This window comes from Dipteris shenzhenensis, chromosome 13 (genome assembly GCF_047967505.1).
Source record: "Dipteris shenzhenensis isolate YYH24624 ecotype China chromosome 13, Dip_SZ_1.0, whole genome shotgun sequence".
NCBI lineage: Eukaryota > Viridiplantae > Streptophyta > Polypodiopsida > Gleicheniales > Dipteridaceae > Dipteris > Dipteris shenzhenensis.
Window position 1 is genome coordinate 18,707,762 of NC_141608.1, and position 15,797 is coordinate 18,723,558.

The 15,797-nt window shown below is 44.7% G+C and overlaps 1 protein-coding gene across 2 annotated transcripts; it reads left to right on the forward strand.

Annotated features, from left to right (window-relative positions):
* The first annotated feature begins 13,128 nt into the window (after nt 1-13,128).
* Nucleotides 13,129-15,582, forward strand: LOC147895121 (universal stress protein PHOS34-like). Of its 2 annotated transcripts, none has more exons than XM_087383527.1 (4): nt 13,129-13,391; nt 14,290-14,408; nt 14,821-14,939; nt 15,057-15,582. In XM_087383527.1, the coding sequence occupies exons 1-4, from the start codon at nt 13,169-13,171 to the stop codon at nt 15,130-15,132; spliced, it is 537 nt and encodes a 178-aa protein (XP_087239653.1). In that variant the 5' UTR covers nt 13,129-13,168; the 3' UTR covers nt 15,133-15,582. The 2 variants fall into 2 exon arrangements, with proteins under 2 accessions (XP_087239653.1, XP_087239654.1); XM_087383528.1 differs by having other exon boundaries at nt 14,305-14,408; nt 15,057-15,579.
* Nucleotides 15,583-15,797: the final 215 nt, after the last annotated feature.

Below are 15,797 nucleotides of genomic sequence, written 5' to 3' on the forward strand. Positions count from 1 at the left end.
GCACCCCGAGACCTCACCCGCTTTGGTGCAGTCTACCATGCCTGACAGTCCCTCAATTGCAGATTCCGATGAGCCGCAGCTCAGGGAGCGGGCGCTTCCGCGTGAGTTCTACAGGGTCAAACCTTGGGATTATCTAGACGTGGCGGATGTTGGGACCTTCCCAGCTTGTCTCGACATCAGCATATTCCTTCTCCGCAAGGAGACAGATGGAAAGATCGCAGCCTTAGCTCCGAGAGATGGACCCAGCTTTGCTTTCACCTTTCGTAGCGACGGGACAAAGAGCTGGACAGATGACTCTGTCTGGGAGTCACTCAAGGAGCAGACATACGATCAGATCTGTTCCTGGATTGGACCGTTAGGCGGACAGCTTCTCAGATCTCAGTGGTCCGAGGGCGATGTGCGCCTAAGGTGGAGATGTGCCACCAAATGATTCAGGCTGATTGTGATTCTCAGACCCTTGCTAACATGGCACCTCCCTCTCGAGGTCAGGGTGTGGACAGCACAGGAGCTTCGCACTTTCTATGAGATGACCACCTCAGAGATCTCGAGCTGGCTCGAGAAAGCGTATTCTCATGGTACTAGAGGCCTTACGCCTTTGCTTAGAATTTTGAAGAATGGCCAGGATGATCCGGCTTCTCCCTCCAAGCCCTCACAGAAGCGGTTGCGCCTGCACTCGGGTCAACCGCCATCCTCCTCGACCTCGACCAGCGAGCAGACAGACAATTGTTCAGGGCCTACCAGTCTTCGCCATGAGTCTACACATTGTCTCCTGGAATGTGAACGAATTTCATGCTTCTGGCACTCGCGGTCCCAGGAAGCTTATCCTACGACAGAAACTTCAGCCAGCTGTGGTTGGTCGCTTGGATTTGCTTTTGCTCCAGGAGCATAAGCTCTCTTTGGCTCATGCTAGCAGATGTGGGAAGATCCTCCCTGGGCGCTCTCACACATTTTGGGAGCCTTCAATTGGGGAGCAGGGCAGGAGTGGTGGCGTTTGTACGTCCGTCAGCGAGTCGCTCCTTCAGATAGTTCTCGGTCACAGTACACTGATCCCAAGCCGTGCGTTGTGGATTAGCCTAGAGTTGGAGGGCTCCAGGATAGGAGTCCTCAACGTCTACGCACCTACAGATCTTCAGCGCAGAGCCACCTTTTGGAGGACACTTACGGAGTTGCTTCCAAACCAGGGACGACTCTCTCAGACCATGCGCTAGTGATCCTGTCACTGGACTCAGCAGTTCAGACTCTTCCCCCCCACTCGTGCAGGATTCCCGACTCCATCTTCTCCAAGGGGGAGGTGCGTAATTGTATCGACAGTCTTTGGGACAGAGATTGGGACGAGCATGATGACTTGGCAGAGGCGGTTGCTCAGGCTCTACTGGAGTCCAGTCAGATCTACCAAGCGGTAGTCTTTTAGGCTCAGCAAGAGTGGTGGGATAGAGAGCGCGCTCTTCGTTGGAAGCTACTATTTCAGCAGGGGACCAGCTCTTGTACCCCGCGCCGGGGAGGAGAGTGGATGCCCTCTCTTAGATGGATCTTTACCTCAGCACCCCTCACCCACCCCCATTCACCTTTCATTCGCAGCCTTCTCTCTGTTTGGAGGCAACTTCGTCTCAACCTCATGCCTCCGAGCTGCCAGGAGGAGATCGACCGACAGCCGCTCATTTGGAACGACCAGGTCAGAGATGCATCAGGTCTATAGCTGGGAGAGAGGACACACATCTCTTGGGATGGTTGGATGAGGGGGCCCGCTCACTCCTTACGAGTTTGGAGAGATACTTATAGACACCTGGAGACAGCAGCGTTGGCAGCAGTAGCAGGGGGGGTTATAGGTGCGCAGGCAAGGTGCACAGAGATAGAGGGTGCGATCCCTGATCGTTGGTTGTCACCCCCGGAGCCTCAGGTCCTCATGCCCGAAGATGCCCGCTGGCTGGGCCAGTTCACCCCCCGTGGCATTGCCCTGGTTATCACAGGTCGCCTTGCAGACACTTCTATCATGTTTTTTACCGTTATGGATGACGGCCGTCTCAGGAGAGAGGGTGCTCTGATCGACCCCCTTCTCCCGTGGCAGAGGAGCCGTGTTGTTGGCCTTTTGGGGAAGGCCTGGCATATTGATCCCAGCATCGAGTAGGAGCAGCTACAGCTTTGGAGTCTTTGGCTGTGGGAACAGCGAGCCCTGTCAGAGCTTGTTTGACTGGGATCCTGGCGAGTGGAGGTGGCCAAAGGTGGTGACAAATCAGGGGCCATCCCCTTTCTTCGCCTACAGTGCGAAGATTGGCAGGAGAATTCTTGGGAGGATGCAGAGCAGACTGCCGACCCAGCATCCCCGATGGTATGCTCAGGGGATTTCCAGGTTATTTCTTCAGGCCTTGTGGGAGAGCTAGCGGTCGCGAAAGATCTCATACTTCCTCTGGCTACTCGCCCACAAGGGTCTTCCAGTGGGGAGTTGGCTGCGTCAGATTGGGCAGGAGGGTCTTTGCCAGATGTGCCACGAGGTAGAGGAATCACCAAAGCACTGCCTGTGGAGCTGCACACATGCACAGGAAGTGTGGAGGTGGGCTCTCGGGATCCTCACTCGAGCAGCTCCGGAGCTTGGATTGGTCACCTGGGGCGCCTTCTGTTGGTGTAGCACTGCACCAGGGTATCATCAGTTGTTCGAGGCTGATCCGCAAGACCCCGTTTTCCTTATCACCCAGGGGACTTGGGGCCCTCTTGAGGGCATTCTGCAGCATTTGACAGAGGTGGATACAGGATCACAGATGAGGCAGCCTGCTTGGGAGATTATTGGTAGCATCGTTGGTTGGCACATCTGGACATCGCGCTGTGCGCAGTGCCTTGGAGGTACCTCCCTGATGACTGCTCAGATCTTGGTCGACATTTGGAGCGAGCTCATTCACACGCTCAGAGGCCAGTGGGACCAAATCCAGGGCCCGGGCCGACCGGGAGAAGCGGAGACGGTTCCTTCGGGATTGGGACTCACAGGATCTTTTCTTTGAGCATACCTCCCAGGGCCTCCGGTGGCGCTACTCCCTGCCTCTCTGGCTATTCCCCCATACCCAACTGATCCCTATGTGAGAGTCCATTTTGTTCATTCTAGGGCTGCATTCTTTTTGTGACAGCAGCACGTCAGCCGGAAGGCAGACTCCTTGTATTCATGGTTCTTGAAGTAATATAATTAGCACTCTTTTTTTCGGAAAAAAAAAAGTACAAAGTGATTTATTATGGACATCCTCTTCTCTTATTTGTGATCTTAAGTCAGTTTAGTAAAATATCATTCGCCTTGTTTAGTTAAATATCATTTACCTTGAAATTAATCAAAGAGATCATAATTTTGAGGCATAAGGTACTTGTTTTTATTATGGTTTGATTTAAATCTTAGTACTCTATGCATAAACGCATAGTACCATCCTTTTTCTTTACCAAATGATCCTGGTGAAGGCCAAGTTGAGCTACTTGGTTCAACTTGGCTCTTCCTAAAATATTCAGGTAATTGTGTTTCTACCTCGTGTTCTTCCATTTGCTTAAGTCTATATGGGGTTTACGAACAAGGGTAGATCCAAGAATTAAATCTATCTTATGTTCTACTTCTCTCTCAGAGGCAAGCCATCATGTAAATCAAATGGAAAAACATCTTTAAATTCAACCTCTAAATCATTGAAAGAAGATTTATACTTTTAAACAACATTAAATTTTTTAAAACTTCTTTTAAATACAGAAGAAATAAAATCGCCAACAAAATTCACATTCTTGTTGCTATAGAAGTCATTCAAATCTCATCAAACAATTAGGGGAGAGCTGATACATCATGTTCTACTTAAATCTAGAAGAATATACCATATTCATACAAAATGATGGAGTTATTTAAATAACTCCACTGCAATGTATGCCCAAGACTATATAACCATTCTCAACTAAGAACAACATCTATTCTATCGAGATGCATGATTTGCAATCCAAGGTATCGAGCCTTGAATGTCTCAAACCTTTTTATCATCAGTGCCCTTTTTGAGAGAGACCACATATTTATAGGCACTTGGAGCCTCAAGAAACTTCAATTTCTCAACTAATGAATAGTTTGAGAAATTGTGTGTGGCACTATCATTGATCATAATTCTTGCTTTTTGCCCTTAATGTTTTCATGCATCCTCATTAAATCACGAAAAGTGGGCTACCACATTGTTGATGCTAGGCAATACATATGGGTGCTATCCTCATGATAAATGATAAGATGTATGCATGCTTCACAAATAGTAAGATGCTTAAGGCCTGAAAGGCACTTTTGCTGCGCTTAAATACTACTTAGGGAGGATGGATTCTCTCCAACACTTTATCTACCCCCCACCTTGCCACATGTTTCTTGAGATTCTTGATTTGTGATGCATGCCCCCCTGACAGAGGTGGATACAGGATCACAGACGAGGCAGCCTGCTTGGGAGATTATTGGTAGCATCGTTGGTTGGCACATCTGGACATCGCGCTGTGCGCAGTGCCTTGGAGGTACCTCCCTGATGACTGCTCAGATCTTGGTCGACATTTGGAGCGAGCTCATTCACACGCTAAAAGGCCAGTGGGACCAAATCCAGGGCGACTCCCGGGCTGACCGGGAGAAGCGGAGACGGGTTCCTTCGGGATTGGGACTCACAGGATCTTTTCTTTGAGCATACCTCCCAGGGCCTCCAGTGGCGCTACTCCCTGCCTCTCTGGCTATTCCCCCATACTCGACTGATCCCTATGTGAGAGTCCATTTTGTTCATTCTAGGGCTGCATTCTTTTTGTGACAGTAGCCCGTCAGCCGGAAGGCAGACTCCTTGTATTCATGGTTCTTGAAGTAATATAATTAGCACTCTTTTTTTCGAAAAAAAAAAAGGTACAAAGTGATTTATTATGGACATCCTCTTCTCTTATTTGTGATCTTAAGTCAGTTTAGTAAAATATCATTCGCCTTGTTTAGTTAAACATCATTTACCTTGAAATTAATCAAAGAGATCATAATTTTGAGGCATAAGGTACTTGTTTTTTATTATGGTTTGATTGAAATCTTAGTACTCTATGCATAAACGCATAGTACCATCCTTTTTCTTTACCAAATGATCCTGGTGAAGGCCAAGTTGAGCTACTTGGTTCAACTTGGCTCTTCCTAAAATATTCAGGTAATTGTGTTTCTACCTCGTGTTCTTCCATTTGCTTAAGTCTATATGGGGTTTACGAACAAGGGTAGATCCAAGAATTAAATCTATCTTATGTTCTACTTCTCTCTCAGAGGCAAGCCATCATGTAAATCAAATGGAAAAACATCTTTAAATTCAACCTCTAAATCATTGAAAGAAGATTTATACTTTTAAACAACATTACATTTTTTAAAACTTCTTTTAGATACAGAAGAAATAAAATCGCCAACAAAATTCACATTCTTGTTGCTATAGAAGTCATTCAAATCTCATCAAACAATTAGGGGAGAGCTGATACATCATGTTCTACTTAAATCTAGAAGAATATACCATATTCATACAAAATGATGGAGTTATTTAAATAACTCCACTGCAATGTATGCCCAAGACTATATAACCATTCTCAACTAAGAACAACATCTATTCTATCGAGATGCATGATTTGCAATCCAAGGTATCAAGCCTTGAATGTCTCAAACCTTTTTATCATCAGTGCCCTTTTTGAGAGAGACCACATATTTATAGGCACTTGGAGCCTCAAGAAACTTCAATTTCTCAACTAATGAATAGTTTGAGAAATTGTGTGTGGCACTATCATTGATCATAATTCTTGCTTTTTGCCCTGAATGTTTTCATGCATCCTCATTAAATCACGAAAAGTGGGCTACCACATTGTTGATGCCAGGCAATACATATGGGTGCTATCCTCATGATAAATGATAAGATGTATGCATGCTTCACAAATAGTAAGATGCTTAAGGCCTGAAAGGCACTTTTGCTGCTTAAATACTACTTAGGGAGGATGGATTCTCTCCAACACTTTATCTACCCCCCACCTTGCCACATGTTTCTTGAGATTCTTGATTTGTGATGCATGCCCCCCCTCCCCCCCCGCCCCCCCCCCCGGTCACCTCTCTCTCTCTCTCTCTCTCTCTCTATCTCTCTCTCTCAAATACTTGATCCTTTAGTGGGGCATGGATTCAAAATTTAATAGTGGAGACACCACACAAGCTAGCTCTGATTAGGAATGGAAAAATGATTACCAATTTTCCTTGCGAGCCTTTCATAAGATAATTTTTGATAATATATCACAAGATCAACCTTGGCGTATCACTACAAATTGGTTGATCTAAGAGACTCGAGATCCACAAGGTTGTCTCACATACCACTCTTTTTCTTAATTTTGCGTAGTGAACTAATGGTGACTATAGTCGAAGGGTTGGCTATCACATCTACCAACCGACTATTTAATGTAAATGATGGAAATGGTCTCTTTAGCACTTTGCTCTTCAGGAGGGCTAGCATTCGGGCTTTATCACTCTCTAAATTTCGTACCATTCACTCATCATGAGCAACATGAACTACCTCTAACCTCTTTTTCTAGCTAGTGTTGTCCATACCTAAGCTCTCCAAACCATGGGACTCCACTATCTCATTCTTGTTTGTGTTTGTTTCCAAAGCTAGATCTATTAAGCTAATAGAACACTCAAGTTGTTAGTAAGGGGGATAAGAGTAGTCCGCTCATCTTGATGAGCTGATTTCCCCTTCAAAACTACCTCTTTAGTTCGGGTATACATGGCAGAGCCGCTTCGAGCTACTTTGTTTCCCTTCAAAATAAATTGTAGAGGTTGTAGCACAAGCACCCTCAACCTCATCTTTGTTTAGATATTGTAGTAAGCAAAGTATTAACAAGAGATAGATGAGTTGACAATATACATTAATGAGCCTTTTTGCCAAAAGCAACATCTTTCAGGAGGGTAATTATGTTTTTTACTTTCTTCCATTCTTGGGTAGGATGAGGTTGTTTTTTTGACATGGCTATAGACATAGGGGTGACTTTTTTTTTGCAGGAGAAAAGTGACGCATATTAAGATTTATAAAGTAATTACAAAAGGTAAAATATCAGCCCATCAAAGGGGCACTGTGCAGTAAAGCTAGAGTAGCTTTCCTACTATTCTGAGTGACTCGTTCTTTTTACCCAAAAACAGCAAAGTGTTCTTGGCATCCTCCAAAATTGTTGCAGTGAGTCCATTGCCATAGTGAGGTCTTGTGAACGCCACATGATTCCTGAGTTTCCATAGGTTGGTGATAACAATCCCCCTCAATATCTCCCAGACTTCATATGCTACCTCATTGAAATTTGAGACTGCCCCGATCGCCTAAGAGCACTACCTTCCACCGGATCCTGATGTGGACCTGTGCAGACCTGAGCCTTGCCGCCATGTTTGTCCAGATTCTCATGCAGAAGGCGCATTCCGGTAACCATTACTCTAGTTCTTCTGAAGGGTTTGCCATTTCTCTAGCGCATCCCTCCGAACCCTCTGTCATTCCTAAAGATTTGGGAAATAGGCCATTCCGGTTTCAGACGCTCCCACAGCAAGGTCCGCAATGGAGAGGTGTTGGGTGCGTATACTGAGGCAACAAAGAAATCTACATTCTGGTAGCGTATCTCCACCATCAAGAACTCGCCTTCCAGGTCTTTGAACTCCGCATGCATGCTAAGTTCTCCGCTAGCCAGTAATGCGGTGCCTCCTTTTCCCACTGCTGAGCAATTGCTTAGATAGTGGTACCCGGGGACTTGTAGTCTGTCCACCCTCCTAGGACCTACCTTCAGGTCTTGAATCGCCATTGCAACTGGGTTGTGTCTCTACGAACCAGACCCCTTAGAGCTTGCTGCTTCCATTCAGCGCACGCCCCCCTGATATTCCAGGAGAGGAAGGCCAGTTGAGGCCTCTGATCAGCTTGGTCAACCATTATCAGAATCGGACTGCTCCATCTCGACTGCCAAAGGAGCGTAGATGTTAACAAAGGAAGAGTTCTTCGTAGCTCGGCTCTTAACATTCCTGAGTGACTCGGTCTTCTTTGGTGAAGTTTCAGAGCTGGGCTGTCCTTGCGTTTCTTTGTTCTCGGGCTTTCTTCTTTCCTTGCCTTTAACTGGGCTCTCCTGTTTGGATGCTGGAGACCTCTCTGAGTTTTTCTGCGGTAGGTCCTTGCTGGTAGCCCCCCCCCCCTTGTGCTTTGTCTGCATGGCCATTCTCCACCCACGGGAGAGCTTCGATCTTGCGGCTAGCTTCGTTCCGAGTGGCCACTCCTTGCTCCTTCTGGCCTGCATGTTCGGGGGGTAGTTCCTCCCTGTCTACAACTTCCATCGGCGAAGATTCACCAGCTGCATGCTTGGTTCCGCCATCCTTCTCTGGGCATCACGCGCAAAGTGACCACTGCGCTTGCAAAAGTAACATGCATCTGGAAATATACCAAACCGGACTTCCACGAAGAAGTTCCATCCGTTGGGGAGCTCGAGTTCCAGGGCTTCTGGGGGAGTTTGTCTTCTATCCCACAGAAGGCATACCTTGGGCGAAGCTCTTTTCGGTTGGGTGGGCGGGAGGTAGAGGACTCTACCAAGACTAGGGGCCACGGTGAGAAGCTCAGGAGCCAAGATCTCGTTGAAGTCACGGAAGTGTACCCAGACGGGGCACGCATGCTGAAGAGCCTCTTCTGGCGTAAAGGTGGCGCTCCACGGGATAGAGTAGACAAGATTGCCTCTGTATCCCACAGAACTGGAAATGAGCCATTTCCGTTCAGTTGCATTCTGCATAGTAGCTCGGAAGAATCCGCATCTGACGAACCGGTAATCAACAAGCGAAACATTGCCTTGATATGCAGCAGCGAACCATCTGGGGACCTCCTCCTCCGTTGGGACCCGGCCAAGGAACAGCATGAAGACACCACAATCCAACGACACAAGCTCTCTGGTCGAATGTCCACTTGCAGCTTGACCACTTTTCGAGGAGTTCCGTCAAGTGCTTGGAAGGACTCCTTTCTGATGTTGATGCGCTGCAGAATCCAGATCATGTTCCAGGCATGCGAGCTCGATAACTGCATGTTCTTCTGAGCCTGCCTTAAGTGCCTCGGCAAACGAGCCAGGCATCGCTCCATCTTCTTCGGCCTCATCTACCATCTGTACCTTTCTGGCTGTAGAATCTACCGGTTGGGCTCTTCTGGCCTCGCCATTCCGTTTCCTGTCAGCAGACATCGCGGAGATAACTGAAGCTACGGAGCTCGCGGAGATAACTTGTAAGTTGTCCTCTAAACTATTGAGCCTTGCACCGGAAATAGGAGTGACTTGCCTTTTAGCACCCTTTCAAATTGGACACTGGGATACATGCTTACATTGATTCCTGAAAATCTCAAACCCACTGCATTCACTCCTGCCCTTGACTCATTGTAAAATAACATTGAAGATGGTACCCCACATAATTAATCCTAGTGCTCCTAATTCTCATGGTATCCGGGTTTTCTTTGTTGATTTTTGTACAAACCATCAGCCCTTGAATCATATTAAAGATGGTACCCTCCAAGGCCAATGAAGAGTTACTTACACAAAAGGTCAGAATGTGATAGGTTCTTATACGTAAAGGGATGGACTCTTGGGCAAAGAGCAAATTTAGATTAGAGTAGAAGTTTATTTTGGAGATCACCTACAAGATCCATAAGAATGCAAACCTCAGGTTGGGCTCTTTGGTTAATGAACTTCTCATTCTCTACATTGATAACTTTCCCAAAGCTTGAGCAAAGCTTCGCAACCATGCAGAAGGCTAAGGGGGAGGTTAGGAAGATGAACCCATACAAGAACTTTTGTGGATCTGGGAGCTTCTAGATAGAAGGAAGGAGACAACTCTTCCATGCACACATGATGGTTTTTGATACCACAAGGAGTGACACTTAATAGCCAAAGCCATCCCTAGTTGCTCAAAGAGGAATGCAATATAGCCATTCCTCAAGTATCTAATATTCAACACTATGAAAACCTTATTTAACCAGTTATAATGGGTAGTTCTTTTGCATACCTGAAGGTTCAAAGTGGGAATATAAGGATAACAAGGTTGCCCTTGGTTCCACAAGTACACGACAAATCATCACAAAAAAAGCAATATTTTGGTGGATTACCATTGATGGGTAAGATGTCAAAGGATACATGATTTCTTGTCGACTAGTGTGACCCTAACGACATCAAAATGCAACTATCAAAACTTGGGCATGCATGGAACACCCAAAACTTGAATCATTCCTTAGTACTTTTTATTGAGGCAAGCTTGAATTATAGGATTATACTTTTCAAGCTAATGCCGTTGCTAATTTCAAATGCATAATGAAACTTAGAATTCATAATATTTCTTAAAATTACCGTGTGAATTTTGTTTGTATATCTTGAACGACTTCCAATTAGCCATTTTAATATACATAAATATTTCAACTTGCATCTATTTCTTAAAACTTAGAAGCACTATAAATTTGAATCCTAAGACGTTATCATCCTATCAACACATTATTGTCTAATAAAAAAGGAACCCAAATTCATTCCCTATTTTTAGACCTTGGATAAGAAAAGTATACATTTGAAAATGCAATAGGTGGCCATGAAATGTTCCTTTGCTTCATAACAATGCTAGAGAATTATGTGGTAAGGTGTAATTGCCACTTACTTCAATCCCATTGAGATCCTAGTTAAGTTATAAATATGGGATGAAGGGAGATTTTTCATTTTATAACGATGGTTGTTTTAACCTAACTTCAAAAATTACTTCAATACGATGATCATTGCTCGTGTTTTATGGGATTTTTTCTATTTGTTTAATCTAGATATAAGAATTCAACCTTAGACACATATTCCACACAATAATATAGCCTAACATCATTAGATATTTGCAATATTTGCAAATCTAATTTGTCGTAAGAATCTTGTCTATACATGAAACTATTTGTGAAAATCCTAGCTACACATAAATTACTCCTAAGAATCTTGCCTATACATAAATTAATGACATTTTTTTTGGCATTTAACGCATATCCATGAATTTGTAGCCAAATAACCACAAGAATCAAGATCGTGTTGACCACAATACAAAGAAAATACACTAAGTTCATTGAACCTCCTGAAGGGCAACCATCACAAGAACCAAACATTCAACCTCCTGAAGGACAACCATCACAAGAACCAAACAAGGAGAAAAATCCACCAAGAGACCTACAAAGTCTAACCTTACTACCCTTTCTTTATTTGTTGGCCAAGATAAGGGATATTCATACTTTTATTCTAGTGCTTGTATGTCTTATGTCAAAAAGGCCCACGTTTCAAGTGAGGATTGTAGTTGTTACATTTAAGGAATTTTAACTATTGCAAATAGACTAATCGTCCGTGCTTGTTTCTTATGAGTTAGAGTAGACGTAAGTTAGGATTAAAAAAGACCATTTTTTGCTAAGGGTCTAAATGGATTATAAGTTTAAAGTATGGATATGTCTCCATTATTTTAAAATATGGTTATGCTTATGTATGAGCTTTCTATGGACAACCTAAAAAATACAAACTTATAATAAATTTCGTTGAATGTTTTCATCTTTTTTCCAAAACAAAATTGTGACTTTTATTTCTAAAAGATCCCCTAGTCTAGGTAGATGAAAAGAAGATTGACATTATGACTATCTATGGTCATGCATCCATAATCAATGGATGTCATTAGTAGCACTTTTCCTCATGCTTATCTCATTTGGATTCTCTCATCCACTAAAATGTTGCATATGGTGGGGTAGCCACCCAATTATTAGGCATGTATAACCCTATGGCAAAGGACCTCTACCCTATTAGGGCATAATATCGTAGAAAATCGTATGAAATCATTCAAAGAAAAAGCCAGCTTTGCTGCCAAGGACATGAGATAGTAAAAAGAAAAGAGAGGAAGGGTTGGAAAGTGAGAGGGGAGTGTAAAGGGAGAGGAGAGGCGTGAAAGGAGAGGTGAGAAAAAGGAGTGGATAGGCATGAACTATGAGAGAAGAGGGTCCACAAGGGGGAGGAAGGAAGCCATCAAAAGGAGGAGATGTGCTAAAAGGGGCCTTGTCATACATCTAATAGACACTAAGAATATCATACTTTGACTCTCTGTATACTAGGATTCGGTACCATCCTAGGTGCTCTAACAAGAATAAAACAAATCCCATCATAGCTCTGGTATGGAGACGTAGGGCCAAAGGATCCAACAAAGTGTGACACCCCTTTAAGGGAATTAACTATTGAATTTATTCATGCAAGTGTCATAGGAGAAACATAGGAAGCAAGCTTGGCCAACAGAAAATTCACTCCAATGCAATACTAGTGTAGTCGAGCGGAAAACCACCAATAACATAGTCTAAGCTCGTCGAACTCATGTGGTTTGGGGTCGTCTTTCTAAGGGGGAAAACAAGGTGACAAAACCTAATGTTGAGGTCATATGATCCTTTAATGCCAATAGACTTTCGAACACTGTCAACTTGACCAGAGATAGGAAAACAAGGTGCAAAACCACTATGGCCTTGCTTTAATGAGTAGTGGAGGTAGTACTAAAGAATAATTCCCAACACAAATCTAAACACTACCCTACTTTCTAATACACTGAGCTTGACCAAAAACAAAGGAAAACGGACCCTTTGCCCACATTTGGAAAAAAAAGAAAAAAAAAGCACTTTCCATAGACCCTTAGAAGTGCCAACAAACATTGGCCCAAATTAGCAAAAAAATTGCCAACTTTCCATAGACACTTAGGCAGGATTGAGATGGGGTTGAGAGCCATCTTCCCAGGGCGGCCAGAGAAGTAGCCAGAGATGTGCCTCTGAGGATCATTATTGAAATATCAGACAGCGTCACATCCGATCTGTTGACAGGTGCGCATGGGCCCCTAGGTTATGGGGGGGAGGGGGGGGCAAGCGAGGTGGCGAGGGTCGAATCAGCGTCACTCCACAGGCATGGCCATAGCCGAGTCTGGGGGGCCAAGAGAGAGCTTTTCTTCTGGAAACCAAGGGCGGTGACGTGGCGGGGGGAGATCCGTGGGCGAGCCACGTGGAAGGGCTGCTGATGATGTGGGTGACCCACGTGGAAGGGCTACTAGGATATAAAACGAGCTTCGTCTTCTCCAAGCTGCTGCATTTCTATCTGTTCGCAAGCTTTTTGAAGCTTCGGAGCTTTGGGGCAAGCTTTCATGGCGGATTCCCACTCTTCTTCCGATTCCATCGCCCCCTCCCCCCGTCGTAAAGTCCTTGTTGCTGTCGATGAGAGCGACGAAAGTGCCTTCGCCCTCTCCTGGGCTCTCGATAACTTGATCCTTCCCCGCCCCCTCCCCCCCGGCACCAAGCCCTCCGACCTCATCGTCCTCCTTCATGTCCAGTCCCATCCTCAGGTTTTCGTCGGACCTGCTGGCCCTGGTAAGATTGCCTTCGCTCCTTGTACCCCTTGCAATTGCCCCGGTTGCCCTCCTGGGGCTGCAGTTTGGTGTTTTTAGGAGCGATCAATTGTGGTTTCCTATTCCGAGAGAGAGAGAGAGAGAGAGAGAGAGATGTTCTTACGGTGCGAGCTGTTAGTAACGGAAGAAAAGCTGCGTGCATGTGTCCGTTTACTAATTATCCTCGATGAGAAATGCGCTTTCATTACCTTGGTGGAGGAGCGGGAGGGATAGACTGTGGAATACCACTTACAAGGTGTGTGTTATATAAGCACGCGCGTGCTTTGCCCTGACAATCCTAGTTCAAACAGAGGAAACCCGAACATGGTGAACACAATATGAATAGAGGAATTGTGCGAAAGTAGAAGCAGAAGCTAGTGACGGACGTGCATTTCAATGATGAGAGAGAGGATAAAACATACTAAAACTCTGCATTTTCGATCGAGTTTTTCCCTTGCCGAGGGACAATTACATGTTCAGCTGACAAACTTGGAAATGCTTTCGCTTGGTGCGGAATTCTGTCAGGCAGAGAAAGCGGAAGACTGAGCCACTTTTTTTCTCCCCTAAGAGAGAGTCTGAGCGACAAAAATAGATGCGTGCGTGCGTGAAAGAGAGAGAGAGAGATGCGCAAAACGTACGTTTGGCTTCTATGTTCTGATGTATGGATTGACTGACAATATCCCCGGGCTTTTTCTCTTCGCTTGCCCTGCTCCTCCTTTCCTCGTAAGTGTGATACACAAAATCTTGTCCACAATAACGTGTTCCGCTTTGGAAGATGAAATTGGTTCTCTCTTCTTGCCTTTTTCTTTGAGAAGTGAAGGTATGTGAGTGGTTGGATCCATATGACGAGGACTGCTGACTTGTTTTCTTTTAACTAAAAGGCCATCCTCCTGCAGGTTTCTACATTACTCCTGAAATTTTGGAGTCCGTAAGGAAGCATCAAGAGGAGATTTCAAAGAAAGTCCTTTTCCGTGCAAAATCTATTTGTGATGAAAGACAGGTGAGGCTTCCTCGTTAGCTTTTTCGTTGTCATGACCAAGTAGAAGCCGCCCCCCCCTCTGCCACACACATCCCCAAAACTCCCCAACATAAGAATCTCGTACCCTCTTTCTCATGCATCCACGCCCTGCCCAACCACATGTACGGATGCGTGTCACTGGCGTCTAATAAAGATTTGATGGATCTGCAAGATAAGCATACAAACTCAGAATGAATTACAAGATGATTTTATGTTATCAGCTGGGGTGACTAGTAAGCTGCAACTTTTGATTTGCCTTCACATGATGAGTCTGGAGATATTCCTGGATTCATGTAGATGTATATGTTAGCCTTCACAGCATCAATAGTCTTACCTTTACTAGGAAATATTTAACAGAAACGTACGTTTGATATGATCTTGCTATCATTTACAGCTTGATACAGAGACAATGGTTGCACTTGGAGATCCTAGGGATTCTATATGCGAAGCTGTTGAGAAAATTCAGTCAGATTTTTTAGTAGTTGGCAGTCATGGCTACGGTGCATTGAAGAGGTATGATGTCGTGTTGTGCATTGTTTTCACTAGTGAGCCTTATTGTAATGTCAGCAGCATACTGTGACTTTTCCGATTTATCCATAGGAATCCTAATAGTGTTTTGTCTTTTTGTAGGGCCTTCCTAGGGAGCGTGAGTGACTACTGCGCTCACAATGCAAAATGTCCTGTTGTCATTGTAAAAAAGCCTTAAAGTGATGGGATGGAGCTTTTTGGATACATGTCAAGCTCATGCTGATTGTCAGAACATCGTACAATAATACTGTGCACACTTAGGACAGAACATGGTTTGGAAAAAAGTAAGACTGTATAAGCAGATCCCTGGTATAAGGGTTTTTCCTGTGTGAACTATACTCAATGTTTTGTGTACAGTTACATGAGGCAACATGTCACTAGGGGAAAGCACTGGTGTTTTTGCATCTTTCTTTTGAATGGGAAAATTCCTTCAAGATGGGAGCTATAATTTCATAACGCTCTTGGATTGCAGAGCATTTCAAGGCATCTTGAACTTCCTTTACACACGTCTGAGGGTATGCTCCACGTGAACTTAGTGCCCTGTGTCAACCTATCCCTGGGAATGTTCCCAATGCTGCTGTATAGCCTGATGTCCCCAAAGCAGCAGAGATTCGTTTGTTGCTAACATTATTCCAATGCTCCCCTTGTTCTCTATTAGTGAGGAACATAAATTGAATGCTCCTGCAAATAGCTTAGCACCTAGGGAGTGTTGCTTGAGTTTATGCCTGCAAATGTGGCTTTGGTTGCTTTTGTTCTTGCATTACCGTTCGTATCAGTTGTCATCTGTTGTGGATGTCCATAATTAGATGCTCAGCAGAAAAGATTTCTAAGCATGTGCTGTGC

What these genes read in the sequence shown, in the direction of transcription:
- LOC147895121 (XM_087383527.1), top strand. Translation starts at nt 13,169, where the DNA reads ATGGCGGATTCCCACTCTTCTTCCGATTCCATCGCCCCCTCCCCCCGT. An exon ending in CTATTTGTGATGAAAGACAG is followed by an intron (nt 14,409 to 14,820) that starts GTGAGGCTTCCT and finishes TATCATTTACAG; the next exon opens with CTTGATACAGAGACAATGGT. An exon ending in GGCTACGGTGCATTGAAGAG is followed by an intron (nt 14,940 to 15,056) that starts GTATGATGTCGT and finishes GTCTTTTTGTAG; the next exon opens with GGCCTTCCTAGGGAGCGTGA.